At 43.7% G+C, this 17,615-nt stretch overlaps 1 protein-coding gene across 1 annotated transcript in view; it reads left to right on the top strand.

Moving 5' to 3' along the window:
- TRAPPC9 (trafficking protein particle complex subunit 9) overlaps nucleotides 1-17,615 on the top strand; it is a 730,305-nt gene that overhangs the window by 469,491 nt on the left and 243,199 nt on the right. Inside the window, exon 19 of the mRNA XM_012461180.2 lies at nucleotides 13,502-13,612. Within this exon, the coding sequence (XP_012316603.2) occupies nucleotides 13,502-13,612 (111 nt within the window). The remainder of the gene's footprint in view (nucleotides 1-13,501; nucleotides 13,613-17,615) is intronic.

Genomic DNA, 17,615 nt, shown 5'->3' with positions numbered 1-17,615 from the left:
TTCAAGAAATTGGTCCATGTCATCTGAGTTGTCACACCGATGTGAGTAGAGTTGTTTGTAGTATTTCCTTATTGTCCTTCTAATGTCTGTGGCTGAAGTGATATTCCCTCTTTTATTTATGATACTGATCATTTGTGTTATCTTTCCTTTTTCCTTTGTAATTGTGGTTAGAGGTTTATCAATTATATTGATCTTTTTAAAAAATCAGTTTTTCAGTTCATTGATATTTTTCTGCTTTCATTTTCATTCATTTCTGCCCTTATTATCTCCCTCCTATGCTTGCTTTGAGGATTTGTTCTTTTTCTGATTTCTTAAGATAGAAGATAGGCCTATTGATTTGAAGCTATTCTTTCTTATACAATCATTTAATGACATAGATTTTTCTCTAAGTACTGCTTTAGCTCTAGTCACAGAATTTTGATGTATCATATTTTGGTTTACTCAAAAATATTGTATTTCTATTGGGGCTTCCTCTTTGAAGAGTAGGTTATTTGTAAGTGCATTGATGGAATTTCCAGATAGTTGGAGATATTCTACCTTTCCTTCTGCCATTGATTTCTAGGTTAATTCTGTTTGAGTCAGAGAACATACTTCGTATGGTTTATACTGTAAATTAGTTCAGGATTTTTTCTGTCATCTAGAATATGGTCTACCTTGTTGAATGTTGCTATGCATTTGAGAGTATGTTTATTCTGCTGTTGGTGGGTAGAGTGTTCAATAAATATCAATGGGAATGAAATAATTGGTTGTGTTTATTACTTTTATATCTTTATTGACTTCATCTCTTTGTTTATCAGTCACTGAGAGAAGAATGTTGAAGTCTCTAATTGTGATTTTGTCTATTTATCCTTCGTTTTCTTTTTAACTGCATGTATTTTGAAACTCTATAGTTAGGTTCATACACATTAATAACTATTGTGTATTCTTGGTGAATTAAGGCTTTTATCATTATATAATGTCCCTCTTTAAGTGTCTGATGTTAATATAACAGTTCAGTATTTTCTGATTAGTGTTTTTTTTGGTATAATTCTTTTAACATATCTATATCATTATATTTAAAGTGGATTTATTATAGACAGCATATAGTTGAGTGGTTTTTTTTTGTTTAAATCTATGCAGACAATCTCTGTCTATTAATGAGACTGCTTAGGTCATTTACATTTAATATAATTCTTAGTATGTTTGGATTGAGGGCTACCATTTTATTTTTGGTTTGTTTTTTGTATATTCACTCTGTTTATTCTTCCATTTCTCATTTTCTGTGTTCTTTTAAATTACTTCATTTTCTAAAGCATTTTATTTTAATTTCTTTATTGAGTTTTGAACTTCATCTCTGTAGAGTTGTTTTAGTGTCTTCTCTAGGGAGTATAATAAGCACTCTTGGCTTTTCACAGTAGATGTAGAAATAATATTTTATCACTTGCTGGAATCTCAAAAAGTATAGGCTCCTTTATTTTTCCCCCTCCCGATTTCTTAGTTGTATAATATATTATATCAATATACATTGTAAACCCAATGTTATAATTTTTGCTGGTAATCATCCTGTCTTTTAAGTAATTTAATAGGAAATCACATTTCACCACGTAATTACTGTTTTTATTCCCATTTTTTCTTTCTTCATGTTCAGTTCTCCCTGTAATATTATTATTTACCTTTTATGTAAATGACTTTCTTGACAAGTTCTTTTAGGAAAGTTCTACTGATGACTGGCATTCTTATTTTTCCTTTATCTGAAATGTCTTTATTCTACGTTTATTCCTGAAAGATAAATTAATGGATATAGATTTCTGAGTTCACATTCTTTACTTTCAGTGCCTTAAAAATGATTCACTTTCTCTGACCTTCTCTGTTTTTAATGAGGATTCTTCATGCATGAGAAAAATTCATTGTTTCATTGCTCCTGTGTACAATGCATTGTCTCCCCTGTGTGGGATATACTGTCTCCTGTGTGGGATGCACTGTCTCCCCTGTGTAGGATGGGCTTTATCCCCTGTGCGGGATGCGCTGTCTCCCCTGTGCGGGATGCGCTGTCTCCCCTGTGTGAGATGCGCTGTCACCCCTGTGCGGGATGCGCTGACTCCCCTGTGCGGGATGCGCTGTCTCCCCTGTGCGGGATGCGCTGTCTCCCCTGTGCGGGATGCGCTGTCTCCTGTGTGGGATGCACTGTCTCCCCTGTGCAGGATGGGCTTTATCCCCTGTGTGGGATGCGCTGTATCCCCTGTGCGGGATGCGCTGTCTCCCCTGTGCGGGATTCTCCCCTGTGCGGGATGCGCTGTCTCCCCTGTGCGGGATGCGCTGTCTCCCCTGTGCAGGATGCGCTGTCTTCCCTGTGCGGGATGCACTGTCTCCTTTGTGGGATGCACTGTCTCCCCTGTGCGGGATGCACTGTCTCCTGTGTGGGATGCGCTGTCTCCCCTGTGCGGGATGCGCTGTCTCCCCTGTGCGGGATGCGCTGTCTCCCCTGTGCGGGATGCACTGTCTCCTGTGTGGGATGCACTGTCTCTCTGTGTGCAATACATTGTCTCCCCTGTGTGTGATGCATTGTCTCCTGGGTAGGATGCATTGTCTCCCGGGTAGAATGCATTGTCTCCTGTGTAGGATGCATCGTTTCCTCTGTGTGGGATGCATTGTCTTCTGGGGTAGGATGCATTGTCTCCTCTGTGGGATGCATTGTCTCCTCTGTGTAGGATGCATTGTCTCCTCTGTGTGGGATGCATTATCTCCTCTGTTTAGGATGCATGTCTCCTCTGTGTGCAATACATTGTCTCCCCTGTGTGTGATGCATTGTCTCCTGGGTAGGATGCATTGTCTCCCTGTATAGGATGCATGTCTCCTCTGTGTGGGATGCATTGTCTCCTGGGTAGGACGCATTGTCTCCTCTGTGTAGGATGCATTGTCTCCTCTGTGTGCAATACATTGTCTCCCCTGTGTGTGATGCATTGTCTCCTGGGTAGGATGCATTGTCTCCCGGGTAGAATGCATTGTCTCCTGTGTAGGATGCATTGTCTCCTCTGCGTGGGATGCATTTTCTCCTCTGTGTAGGATGCATCGTCTCCTCTGTGTAGGATGCATTGTCTCCTCTGTGTGGGATACATTGTCTCCTTTGCGTGGGATGCATTGTCTGCTCTGTGTAAGGTGCATTGTCTCCTTTGTGTAGGATGCATTGTCTCCTCTGTGTAGGATGCATTTTCTCCTCTGTGTAGGATGCATTGTCTCCTCTGTGTGGGATGCATTGTCTCCTCTGTGTGGGATGCATTGTCTCCTTTGCGTGGGATGCATTGTCTGCTCTGTGTAAGGTGCATTGTCTCCTCTGTGTGGGATGCATTGTCTCCTCTGCGTGGGATGCATTGTCTCTTGGGTAGGATGCATTGTCTCCTCTGTGTGGGATGCATTGTCTCCTGGGTAGGATGCATTGTCTCCTCTGTGTGGGATGCATTGTCTCCTTTGCATGGGATGCATTGTCTGCTCTGTGTAAGGTGCATTGTCTCCTCTGTGTAGGATGCATTGTCTCCTCTGTGTGGGATGCATTGTCTCCTCTGCGTGGGATGCATTGTCTCCTGGGTAGGATGCATTGTCTCACTGTGTAGGATGCATTGTCTCCTCTGTGTGGGATGCATTGTCTCCTTTGCATGGGATGCATTGTCTCCTCTGTGTGGGATGCATTGTCTCCTCTGCGTGGGATGCATTGTCTCTTCTGCATGGGATGCATTGTCTCCTGGGTAGGATGCATTGTCTCCTGGGTAGGATGCATTTTCTCCTCTGTGTAGGATGCATTGTCTCCTCTGCATGGGATGCATTGTCTCCTCTGTGTAGGATGCATTGTCTCCTCTGTGTAGGATGCATTGTCTCCTCTGCATGGGATATATTGTCTCCTCTGCATGGGATGCATTGTCTCCTCTGCGTGGGATGTATTGTCTCCTCTGCATGGGATGCATTGTCTCCTCTGTGTGGGATGCATTTTCTCCTCTGTGTGGGATGCATTGTCTCCTCTGCGTGGGATGTATTGTCTCTTCTGCATGGGATGCATTGTCTCCTGGGTAGGATCCATTGTCTCCTGGGTAGGATGCATTTTCTCCTCTGTGTAGGATGCATTGTCTCCTCTGTGTAGGATGCATTGTCTCCTCTGTGTAGGATGCATTTTCTCCTCTGTGTAGGATGCATTGTCTCCTCTGCATGGGATGCATTGTCTCCTCTGTGTGGGATGCATTGTCTCCTCTGTGTAGGATGCATTGTCTCCTCTGCGTGGGATATATTGTCTCCTCTGCATGGGATGCATTGTCTCCTCTGTGTGGGATGCATTGTCTCCTCTGTGTGGGATATATTGTCTCCTCTGCATGGGATGCATTGTCTCCTCTGTGTAGGATGCATTGTCTCCTCTGTGTAGGATGCATTGTCTCTTCTGTGTAGGATGCATTTTCTCCTCTGTGTAGGATGCATTGTCTCCTGGGTAGGATGCGTTGTCTCCTGGGTAGGATGCATTGTCTCCTCTGTGTAGGATGCATTGTCTCCTGGGTAGGATGCATTGTCTCCTGGGTAGGATGCATTGTCTCCTGGGTAGTATGCATTTTCTCCTCTGTGTAGGATGCATTGTCTCCTCTGTGTAGGATGCATTGTCTCCTGGGTAGGATGCATTGTCTCCTGGGTAGGATGCATTTTCTCCTCTGTGTAGGATGCATTGTCTCCTCTGTGTAGGATGCATTGTCTCTTCTGTGTAGAATGCATTGTCTCCTGGGTAGGATGCATTGTCTCCTGGGTAGGATGCATTTTCTCCTCTGTGTAGGATGCATTGTCTCCTCTGCATGGGATGCATTGTCTCCTCTGCATGGGATGCATTTTCTCCTCTGTGTAGGATGCATAGTCTCCTCTGTGTAGGATGCATTGTCTCCTGGGTAGGATGCATTTTCTCCTCTGTGTGGGATGCATTATCTCCTCTGCGTGGGATGCATTTTCTCCTCTGTGTAGGATGCATAGTCTCCTCTGTGTAGGATGCATTGTCTCCTGGGTAGGATGCATTTTCTCCTCTGTGTGGGATGCATTATCTCCTCTGCGTGGGATGCATTTTCTCCTCTGTGTAGGATGCATAGTCTCCTCTGTGTAGGATGCATTGTCTCCTGGGTAGGATGCATTTTCTCCTCTGTGTAGGATGCATTGTCTCCTCTGCGTGGGATGCATTTTCTCCTCTGTGTAGGATGCATTGTCTCTTCTGCGTGGGATGTATTGTCTCCTCTGTGTGGGATGCATTGTCTCCTGTGTAGGATGTGTTGTCTCCTCTGTGTAAGATTCATTGTATCCCTCTCTAGAATGCATTGTTCCTTGTGCTTGCTGTATGTTTACTTTGTAGCTTTCCAGTCTTCTGTTTTTAGCTTTCTGCATTTGATTAGATTTCCAGGCAAAGATTGAAAAAAAAAGAATACTATTTGGACAAGGCTCGGTGGCTCACATCTGTAATTCCAAGACTTCGGTAAGCAGAGGCAGGTGGATCATCTGAGGTCAGGAGTTTGATACCGGCCTCGCCAACAAGGTGAAACCCAGTCTCTTAAAAAAAAAAGAAGAGAGAGAGAGAAATTGTCGGCGTGGTGGTACTTGCATGTAATCCCCACTGATTGGGAGGCTGAGTCAGGAGAATTGCTTGAACCTAGGAGGCAGAGGTTGCAGTGAACCAAGATTCACCATTGCACTCAAGCCTGGGCAACAGAACGAGGCTCTGTTTCAAAAAGAAACAAAACAACAACAACAACAAACTTTTTGTGTTCTGAGTCTGCTTATGTCTTTTGTCAAATGTTTTTTTGAGCGTGGCCATTATTTTTTTTAAAATGGCCAGTTGTTTTCTTCTTTGCTTCTGATGTCCTGTGACATGATATTTAGAGGTTTTGTTGTCCCATAGGAGTGGTTTTTTTTTTTTCATCTTTTTCTCTACTGTTTCCATTGGGTGTTTTGTTAATCTCTCTGCACGTTTACTTGTTAATTCCTCAGTGGTCCCAAAACCACACTGTATGGTTTCTGTTTTCCAGTTGTTAGTCACCCCTCCCTCCACCCGTGGTCTTGGAATGTAATTGTTGGTAAATATTGCCTGTAGAATTGGGTAGTATGCGTATTCTACCACGTTTGGATGGAATGTTCTCTGAGTATTAATGGGATCTGGGTGGTCAAGGTATTCTTGTTTATCTTATATTGTTTCTGATTTTATGTTTACTTGTTCTCTCAATTAGTAAGATAATTCACCATCTTTTCAAGTTTTCAGTTTTTTATTTTTAGCTAAAGTTTCTATGGTTCTTTTTTATATCTTCTTTTTTTGCTGAGATTTTCCATCTTTTCTCTTGTTTCAAGTATGGTCCCTTCTTGGAATGCATTTAAAGTCTCTTTTTGATATGGCAGTCATCTTGAAATGATCGTCTGTTGTTTACTTTTTCCTCATGACTTGATATTTTCTTAGTTCTTTCTGTGTTGAGTTATTTTAGATCGTATTCTGGACATCTCGACTATAGTACTGGGAGACACTGGGGTCTTGTGTGCATCCTGAGGAAAGTATTGGTACCTTTTTTTAGCAGAGTGCCTTTTGCGGGCTATGCAGCAGTTTCAGTTTCAAAGCATTTGTGGTGCTCCTTGGATCAGCCACACTGGGTGCCTGTCGGCATTCTTGCCTGGAGATCAGTTATCAAAGCCCATGGTTTGCTCTTCAGGGTCTGATTCTCTCAAGCTCATCTCTCTGGTGAGCTTAGGAGTTCATGCATGACTTTATTTGCTCTTCGAGTCTGTCTCCTTTCTGAAATCTTTCCAAGTTACTGGGGGCTCCTATCCCTATGTGCCTACTACAAAGCCAAGATGTGAGCTTCCCCCTCTGTGTGTCTACGTGGAGGATTGACTGTCCAGAGGCACAGAGAAGGAAATCAGAGTGATGCAGACTGGCCCCATGGTTTTGAGAGCTCAGCTCTTTGGGTCAGTGAGGTGGTTTGTGTCAGGGAGGTGTAAGCGCCTGTTCTGCCAAGATTGCTATGATGTCATTATCTCCTGTGGTTTGCTCTGAGGCTGGGCTGGGAGAAAAGGGAAGAAAAAGAAAAGACCCAGGGATTCCCCTACTTTCTGTGGCCCTTCAGGGTCCCTTTTCCCACTTGTTGGACCAGGAAGAGGGGCTGCCCTTGGAGCTGTGTCTATACCCAGGGCACGCCTCTGAACTCAGTGCTGCCTTTTCATTTCAGGCCAGGTGGCACTGGAGAGAGATGGAGCTCACTGCCTGTTTAGAATAACTTCAGTTTCTGGCTCCTACTGTGATCCACCTTCTAACATTTATTTTTTGAGTCTTCATCTTCAGCTGAGTGCATTCTATCTATGACTTATAGTTCCATTCAGTGGGAGAGACAGGGTAGATTGTGCTTACTCCATCTTTTCCAGAATCGGAACTCAACATTTTTTTTTTTTAACACAAACCAATTCATGTCACTCATCTGCTTAAAACTCTCAAAATAGCTTCCCATTATACTTGGAATAAAATATGAATATTTCCCCATGACCTTGCCTCTGTTTTGACTCCTACACCGCTCTCTTCTTTGCTGGTTCTGTTTCTTGATCACACTGTGCCTTACGATTTTTGCATTAACTGCTCATTCTCTGTGGAAAGCTGTCCTCCAAGACCATCACATGATTGCTGTCCTGTCATTGCATTCCTAACTGCAGCATCATTTCTTCAGGGTGGCCCTTGTTTGCCATCAAATCTGAAGTCATTTTTTAAAATCCCTGTTAATGTTGTCAAGAGATTTACTTAATTTTTAAAAGCTATTTGTGTCATACATGTCTTATGCCCTGCCTCATATACTAACCCACTTTTAGACTAGCTATTGCCATGGCAACCAAATTTATGCAGGTGTCACCTGATGGCACCTTACCTTAGCCGTGCTGAGCATCTCTTGCTTTCTGGAATATTCTAACTGCCTTCTCTGAGGCTGTAGGATTGGGTGCCCATGGGTAGCCTCTCTGCACAGTGCATGTATGAAGTGTGAGAGACTTGACGCCTCTAGGGGAAAGCTTGGCTAGTAAGGGAAAGAGCTGGGAGAGAAATTATTTTCTTTTCTGTGCCTCGGGTGCAGTGCTGAGGCGCAGTCCCCTTGGCTCCATAGAAGGATGGTGGATTGAGCCCACAGGGCCGCCAGCTCAGCAACACGCAGCAGTGTGCACTCTGGTATCACCTTCTCCTCTGCTGCCCCACTCTGCACACTCCACCTGGTTCCTAGCATCCCTTCCCTAAGCAGTAGCTCTGTGCAAACCCTTTTCTTAGGCTCTGCTTTCTCGGGGGATCCCAGGCTAACACAGTATTCCAAGTGACTTTAAAAATACTTTTTATAAGACATTTCAAGTATAAGAAACATAAATAAAGGTCTCAGAAGTATCAATTTATCTACCGCCCAGACTTGTCCATTTTAAGCATTTCACTGTATTTGCTTTTATTTTTTTAATTTAAAGAGATAAGAATATGCTGTTAAAGCTCTGTGTATTCTTCCATACTGTGTCTCTTGCTCTTTTAGCATGAATGACTACTCTTTGATGTTTATAGACAATATCGAGTATTTTAAAACATACTTTAAAATTTGATATATATAATATATATATTATATGGTATCTTCTGGGACTTACTTCCCCAGCAGTTTTAACATGAGATTTGTCTGTGGTGGGGCATATAGTTCTTTTAAATTCATTTTCACCGCTGCATAGGTTTCCACCATGTAGCTCTACCATTGTATACCTGTGTCTACTCTCTAGTTGATGTGCACTTAGTTAAAAGCAGTTTTTTACTTTTATAAACAATGTTGCATTGAACACTTGGAATGTGTTCTTTTACCAGATTCTGAGTTGATTGGAGATAGGCAGCTACAAATGGAATTGTTAGGTCAAATGCTTTTCTCTCTTAAGGAGTCATACCAATTTGTTTCCCTACCAACAGGGAAAAGAGTTCCCATATTTCCCGTTGATCTATAGCTTGGCCACCACTTGGTACTGGGACACTTTAAAAATATTTCCAATAGGTTGTGTGAGAAAGAATGCTTTTGGGGTTTGTTTCCATTTCTCTAACTGCTAGTTGGATTGAGCTTCTGTTCCTGTTTATTGGTTATTGGGTTTCCCATACTTTAAATTGTTGATTCTTGTCTTTTGCTTGATTTTCTATTGGGTCATTTCTTTCTTAATGATTTATAGGAGTTCTCTATAAATTCAGAATTCAAATCCTTAGTCAATTTAATGTGCTGCAGATGTCTGTGAAAAGTTATTTGTAACACATTAAACATGAAGCTTGTCTTTGCTTTGGTTATGTTAATTTTAATGCAGACAAATGTGTTATTCTTTTCCTTTATATTTTATATGTATTGTAACTCGTTTGAGAAATCTTTCTTTTTTTCAAGGTCATGAACTGTTCATCTATATTTTCTTATAAAGATTTTTAAATATTGTTTTACTATAGTTATTCATTCTATTTGGGATTTATTTTTATTTATGATGTGAGGTAGGGATCTAATTTTCTGTTTATCTGCATAATCATTTTTCCCAGCACTATTCAGTGAACCTTGTGCTAATTAATCAACACCACCAATGCAGTCATCTCTCCAGTTTCCTTATATTCGTGGATCTACTTTGCAGCTGTCTATTCTTTCAGTAATGTATTTCTCTGTCACTGCCCCAGTGCCACCGTTTTCACGATTACAGCTTTATAACAATTCCTGATGTCTATTAGGCCCAATTCCTTCCAAAAACCTCCCACATCATTGTTTTAACAAAACCATGTTGTGATTTTTCTTATTGAGTTTATAGAAATTTGGAAAGAGATAACTTTTTTAAAAATATTAAGTCTTTCCATCTTTGAACATAACGTGGGTTGAGCATCCCCAAACTTGAAATGCTCCGAAATTCAAAACTTTTTGAGCACTGACATGATGCCCAAAGGAAATGCTCATTGGAGTGTTTTACATCTCAGATTTTTGGATTTTGGATGCTCACTTGGCAAGCATAATCACGTATTCCAAAATCTTTAAAAAAACCCATATTTGAAACACATCCGGTCCAAGCATTTCTGATCAAGGATACTCAACCTGTACATCTCTGAACTTATTTTTCTTCTTTAATATTGTTCCACAAAACCTTAGAATTTTTTGCATAAATATTGTGCATGTATTTTGTTAGATTTATTTCTACCTGCGTTGTGGACTTTGTTGCTATTATAAATGTATTTTCTCAAGAAGTTTGTCTTGTAATTGTTTTTAGTTGATGTGTAGGACTGGTATTGATTTTGTGTCTTAGTCTTTTATTCAGCAATCATTTTCAGCTTTTTTTTCTAATTTTATAAAAAATGACAGCAAATTTTATTTTTTTAAAACAACTCCATCAGTCCTGCCCTTTTCCCTCACAAGAGTATAATAGCCACAAATGGAGGGAGCTTGTGTTTCTTATTCAGTTCCTCAGGAGGTATTTGCTGGATGAAATAATTAATAAAAATCTCCAATTCGGGGCTGAGGAAATAGTGCCCACTCATTGTGTCAAAGTGGTTTGAGTAATACATACACTGCTGCTCTCTTTGCCGAAAAAGGGCTTCTTGTTTTCACCCGGCAGCCTGGTCTACCACACTCAACCAGACTCCATATTCCCAAAATAGCTAGACTCCTCCATGCTCTGGGACTTTGTTTTCTTCTCTCTTCTAAGCCAGGCAAACGTGTCTGTCCTCCAGAGACGCGCCCTGGTCTCAGCTCTTCCAGGAAGCTTTCTTGGATTTCCTCATGCTTCAGATAGATGTGTCTAGAAAAAAAGCAAACCCAAAAAGCACACAAGAATTAAGGTAAACCGTATGCTCAGAGCCTTAGCCTCAAAACCAAGCATCCAAAGCCATATGGAAAGGTACACGGAGTCAGTGACATTATGGTGGCACACACCGCTGCTACAGTCTGGGAAAGGAAACTTACTTATGAATAACAGCTAGGAAGCCAAGCTCCACCAATACATCATCATGTCAACAATTAGAAGGAATAGAAACACTCGATCCAGACGCCCCCACACTCAGACAGTGAGTCAGAAAAAAGCAGAGGAAGAGGACAGAAACGCATTGTGTACCGACGATGCTCATTCCTGCGCCGTCTCCTAAGCGCTCCATTCTGTGAGTGTAAACAAAATACATTTGAACCTTTTCTTCCAGACTTTTAAAAAATCACTTCAATTTTCCTCCTCTGATAAATGTTTTACGAGTTCCCTTTTCTGATGAAAGATTTTGCTGTGATTAAAGATTTCATGAAGTTATGACAACAGAGGAATAGATCTTCATTCTCGGAAGCTCATTTTTCTGTGAGCTGAGCAGAGAGACCTCTTGCAGGCAGCTGTCAGAGCTAATGAATGTTTTCCAAGTGCCAAACCTCTGGGGAAGGCAGCCCCACCCAAAAAACCCAGACTCAACTGATGGCAGCTGTCATCTCTAGGTGTGCGGCACCCCGTTGACGCCGTGCTACCTGATAGAAATGGCACCGTGGCTCACGCCTGTAATCCTAATACTTTGGGAGGCCGAGGCAGCAGATCACCTGAGGTCAGGAGTTCGAGACCAGCCTGGCCATCATGGTGAAACCCCATCTCTAGTAAAAATACAAAAATTAGCTGGGCATGGTGGCAGGCACCTGTAATCCTAGTTACTCAGGAGGCTGAAGCAGGAGAATCACTTGAACCTGGGAGATGGAGGTTGCAGTGAGCCAAGATTGCATCACTGCACTCCAACCTGGCTGACAAAAGTGAAACTCTGTCTCAAAAATAAAAAAAAAGGGAAATGGTGACATGCTCCCACCTTCCCTTTTGAGAGCAGGTCACATGCCCATGTTCTGAAAAACTGATCTTTCACAGATGCCCTGTGGCCTTTTGACAAAGTCGTACTTGTGCGTGTGCATGTGTGTGCGCGTGAACTTCTGGGCCTGCCACTGCACCCCCGGCATCTCAGTTCCCCTCTCTGGAAAGAGGGAGGGCATGTGTGGCTTTGGAATGAATAAAGGTCCATGTCTACTGGGAAAAGCCCAGGGTTTTGAGTGCTCCATCCAGGGTCTCGGGCATTGCGGCAGCAGTCCTGCCCTCTTCTGAGCCTCCCTCTCCAATGCCGGTGGGGGGCCGAGGACTGCTTCCGAGGCTGTTGTGATGAAGTCACAGGCGATTGTCCCTTTCCTTTGACTGGACTTTCCTTTGACAACCAGCAAAGCCTTGCCTCCCACTTGGAGAAATGCATCTGAGAATTCAAATGCCCTTTGGAAGGCCATGTTTTGAAGTCACACTAGGCTAATCATAATGACCAGGGCACAGATCTTTTTCTCCAAGTTTTCTTCCCCCAATGAAAACATTTATCCTAATCTTCCAAGAAGAATGGCCTCTGCTCAGTTGCTGTCATCTCTGTCTGTCCTGCCGTGGGTGCAGCCGTCCATTGAGATTAGCAGACATTTATCGATGACCTGGTAATGTGCTGACTGTGATACTTGGTGTCCAAGACACCGTATGAGTTTTTGGCAAGCCTTCAGCTGTCATGTTAACCTAACAGATGATGACTGACACAAATGGCACGTGTGGGGCTGAATTTTTCCACTTTGCACATGGAGCTAACACGTCTAGAGGGAGGCCGGCAGTGCAGGGCTGCCACCGCCTCTCAAGGATGCGACTGCTCCCAAGCACCTCTGACTGCTGCTCTGCCGTCTGCAGCTGGTGGGGTTTGTCCTCAGTGTCCCTGAGGTTTACTGAGCTCCTAGGCATCCTACTTGCTTCTAGGGAGGAAGGAAGGGGAACGAGGAAGGCTGAAGGGTAAAAGCCCTCTCCTCCAAAGACACGTGTTTGTATTTGGGAAGGAAAGTGTCTAGAGGCCTGTGCCTTGTTGGCTAGAACTTCCCCACATGGACTGGCCCTTGCAAGGAAGGGTGGGAACTTGAGCATTTTACTTTTCACCTCTGTAGGAGAGTAAGCAAAGGAGAACAGGCTTCAAAGGGTGGTGAGTAAACGTCCAGTATCTGCCCCAGTTCTAGAGGTGCCTGCGTGGGAGAAGCGTGCACTGGCTGTGCACACACACACACAAGCAGGACACCTGTCATCATGCCTCAGTGCCCAGCTTGGAATCTGGTAGCTGAGGATGCTGGCTTGGACATAGCCTCATTGGATGGCACTGCATGCCTGTGTTTCTCCACAGATGAGAGGCAGGTGTTCTAGTCATCAGTGTATCGAGGTTTGGAGAATTCAGGTTACCTACCCAAGGTCACTTGCTTGGTAAAAGATATGGCTCAGCTGTGAGCACATGTCCCCAGGACCCAGGGACCAAGGAAGACCTGAAGCCTAAACCCACTCCTTAGAGTTCACACTTGTGTTCAGAAGCGGTCTCCGTAATCCTCTGAGCCTGGGAGCACTTAGCTTCCGATATACTTTGCCTCTTAAGTGGCGGGAAATCTTCGGAGAGTAGAAAAAGGAAAAGTCACTCGTCTTTGGCTGTCACAGGATTGTGAACTTTCTTTTGTCTTTAACGCAGCACCCGGCAGTGCCACCTGCTCCTGGATGTCTTCAACTCCACGGAGCACGAGCTGACTGTCAGCACCAGGAGCAGCGAGGTGCTCATCCTGCATGCCGGCGAATGCCAGCGGTAAGTGCCCCATGGCACCTCGTGCCGCCGCAGGCCACCCCTGCCTTCCTCACCCTGCTGGGGAGGGTGTGGACATAATCCACCCCGAATCCTAAGGGGTTGAGCAGTTTTGTCTCTCTTTCAGAGATAGCGTAGTGATTATTTCAAGTTTGGTGGGAGAATCTGGACTGGTTTTAAATTAGAGCCAAGTGCAAAGTAGGTAAAACCGATGGCATCTGGGGAGGTGGCAATGTGTGCCTTCAGAGCCCACATTTGAGGACCTGGCAGCATTCGGGTGTCTTCGCTGTTAAATTCTTTAGTGGTATCTGGGCCGGGCATGGCGGCTCATGCTTGTAATCCCGGCACTTTGGGAGACCAAAGCGGGTGGATCACCTGTGGTCAGGAGTTCGAGACCAGCCTGGCCAACATGGTGAAACCCTGTCTCTACTAAAAGTACAAAAGGTAGCCGGGCATGGTGGTGCATGCCTGTAATCCCAGCTACTTGGGAGGCTGAGGCAGGAGAATTGCTTGAACCCAGGATGCGAAGGTTGCAGTGAGTCGAAATTGTGCCACTGCACTCTAACCTGGGTGATAGAGCGAGACTCCACCTCAAAAAAAAACAACAACAGAAGTATCTGGAAATATTTGGTATCAGTTTGGGAACTGCATGTCAGCATCAGTAGAAATTCCTTTGAGGAGTTAATGCTACAGAAAGACAAGCCAGGCTCAGACCTTTGGAAGGGGAGCACAGTCACTCAAGCCCAGTCTCTGGAGGGCAAAGAGAGCTGGCACTAGCAAACGCTGGCCAGGGTCAGCCTCAGGAGACCCCTGGACCGGCAGAGGTGGGTAAGGAGCTGAGGCAGAACTGAGAGCTGGTGAGGAGTGAAGCCAAGGCTGCCAGGGCATTCCCGGAAGCAGGTGGAGCTCAGTGACTCCCGGGTGATGTCCTTCTGTGGCGGAGCCCCTCAGTGGGCCCCTGACCAACTCCCCACTGGACCTCCCTCCATAGTGAGAAGCCGTGCCTCCAAGCCTAGCCTGGGTTCCAGGACATACCCTTACAGTGGAATTATAGATGGAATAATATTTTTATTTTTAATTGCTAAAGATTTCAAATGTACAGAAAATAACTTAGAAACTAGCATACTCACATCCTAGATTTAAGCATATTGATATATTTGCCCCAGATCCTTCTCTCTCTCTCTGGCTCTTTCTTTTGTTTTAAGGAAATAAAATGTTTTTTAAAATAGCAGCATTATCAATCAGTGGTGGAATGTAAGTCCGAACCACGATGAGACAGCAAAGCACACTCAGCAAAATGGTTAAAGACAGCACCAAATGTTGGTGAGGGTGTGAAGCAACTGGAACTCTCATACCTTGTGGTTAGGGATTTAAAATAGGGCATCTGCTTTGGAGAAAGGTCTGGGGCTCTCCTATAAAACTAAACATACACTTACCCTTTGCCCAGCTATTTCAACCCTAGTTATTTATTTAAGGATAATATAAAACATACAGTCACAAGAAGACGTATACAACAATGTTCCTAGCCAGAAAATAGAAAGAGGCCAGGTGTCCATTACAGGAGAACACACAAACAAACGGTGGTGTTTTCTTACAAATGGAACGGTATCCTGCAACAGAAACGAATGAATTACTCACACACAGAACGGCACAGGCAACTCTCAGGAACAGGATGCCAAGTGAAAGGAGCCTCACCCAAAGTGCATATGCCATGTGACTCCATTGATATGAAATGCTGTAGGTTGGTGCAAAAGTAATTGTGGCTTTTATCTTTATATTTAATGGTGAAAACAGCAATTACTTTTACACCAGCTTGTAGAACAAGCAGACCAGTTTATGTTGGAAAAACTCAGAACATTGATTCCTTCTGGAGAGACTGGAACAGGGTTTGACCAGGAAAGGGCATAAGGTAATGTTCTAGGTGACAGTCATGTTGTATAACTTAATAGGGGTTTGGGTCACACATGTGTATTTATTTGTTAAAACTCAGCAAATAATCACTTGAGATTTGAATATTTCATGATGTATTGGCTTTATACTGGAAGGGAAAACTAAACCAGGGTTGAGCTCTAGTTAATGAGATGCACACCAGAGGATTTGGGGTCAGGGGAGAATACCTCCTATAGTCTTTGAGATCTATAAAACATCTGACAGATGAATGGATGGGCAGATGAACACCTTAGGTGCTGATGTGAATATAGTATAATGTTAACAGCAGCGTCTCTTAATGGGCATACAGGGTATACACTGTAAATCATTTTCACCTTATGTTTGAAATTTTTTAGAAGAAAATGTTGGGACAATGAGAGTTAAAATAGCTAAACTCTTCTCTTCTACCCACCTCAACCCATCTTCCTTTCTCTTTGCTTCCTCCTCAGGGTAATTTCTTTCTTGGAGGTGATGGTATCATTCCACATCCATGTTTTACTACTTTATTGTATATACTTATATCCCCAACCAAACATTATTTTGAGAGTTGGTTTTTTTTTTTTATTTGACATGGAGTCTTGCTCTGTCACTCAGGCAGGAGTGCAGTGGTGTGATCTCAGCTCACTGCAACCTCCGCCTCCCGGCTTCAAGTGATACTCCTGCCTCAGCCTCCTGAGTAGCTGGGATTACAGGTGCGTGCCACCATGCCCAGCTAATTTTTGTATTTTTAGTAGAGACGGGTTTCACCGTGTTGGCCGGGCTGGTCTCCAACTCCTGACCTCCTGATTGGCCTGACTCGGCTTCCCAAAGTGCTGGGATTACAGGCGTGAGCCACTGGGCACCGCTAATTTTTGTATTTTTAGTAGAGACGGGATTTCATCATGTTGGCCGGGCTGGTCTCCAACTCCTGACCTCCTGATTGGCCTGACTCGGCTTCCCAAAGTGCTGGGATTACAGGCGTGAGCCACTGGGCACCGCTAATTTTTGTATTATTAGTAGAGACAGGATTTCACCATGTTGGTCAGGCTGGTCTCGAACTCATGGCCTCATGATCCACCTGCCTCGGCTTCCCAGAGTGCTGGGATTGCAGGCGTGAGCCACTGCGCCTAGCCAAAAGTTTTTTTTTAATGACATAAGTGGTTCTATATCATATACGTCCTTTTAAAACTTTAAAAATCAGCATTATTCTTTGGAGCTAAATATAAATCTGGTTCTTTCATTTGGACTGCTATTAATATTTCATTGTGTAAATATGCCACTTTATTCATTTCCATGCTAATGTACTCACTGTGAGGTGGCTTCCAGGGTATTTCATATTTAATGTGATTATTGTTAATGACATGCATGAATGTCAAGCCAGGCCCTGCAGCCTTGTAGCAGGTTCTGCTTGGGCTGCTGGAAGCTAGAGATCTAGTGGCTTGGGGAGCATTTATGGCCTGCCTTTGAGAGGTGCCAGAAAACCTTCCTACCCAAGATCACTTGGGCAGGACTTGCCACCTGGGTGTGGGTATGTACGTGGGGCCGGTGCACGCTTCTGTGTGTATGAGCTATGAGGGCTGTGGCTGGATGCTGCAGCACCTCAGGTTTCTAAGGATGAGGACAGCTGTCTTCAGGGACCACCGATGCATCCTCTGGGGTCTACACCTTTGGCAGGGCTGGGTCCAGTGCTGTGGCATAGGGAACTGTCGGCCAAACTGCTCTTTCTTGTCTAAACGCCTTGGTGTAGTGAAGATCCCACAGAATATACATCTAGTCTTCTTACGACGCTAGTATAAAACACTTTAAAGAAATTATAAATTGCTAAGCTTGTCCTGTATAGTAAGCTTGACTCATTCTTGGCAGTGCAAGGCTGATGACATTAACAATCCCAGCTGCAAATAATCACAATTTAGTCTTCTGCTTCAGGCTTTTTTGTTATTAAGTTTTTGCTTAAATTCTCATTTCTGAATGCTTCTAACTTGCATATTCTTTTATTCATTCATAAAATATTCATTCAATAAATATTGATACTTCAGGAACTCGCTGTGTGGTAAGCCCCGTGTCAGGCTCCAGGCGTGCTGAGAAGAATAAATAAGGA

Source organism: Aotus nancymaae, unplaced genomic scaffold (assembly GCF_030222135.1).
Source record: "Aotus nancymaae isolate 86718 unplaced genomic scaffold, 86718_ANA_hifiasm-v0.15.2.pri h1tg000036l, whole genome shotgun sequence".
Lineage (NCBI taxonomy): Eukaryota > Metazoa > Chordata > Mammalia > Primates > Aotidae > Aotus > Aotus nancymaae.
The sequence above is the reverse complement of the archived record's forward strand: the minus strand, read 5'-3'. Positions and strand labels throughout refer to the sequence as shown.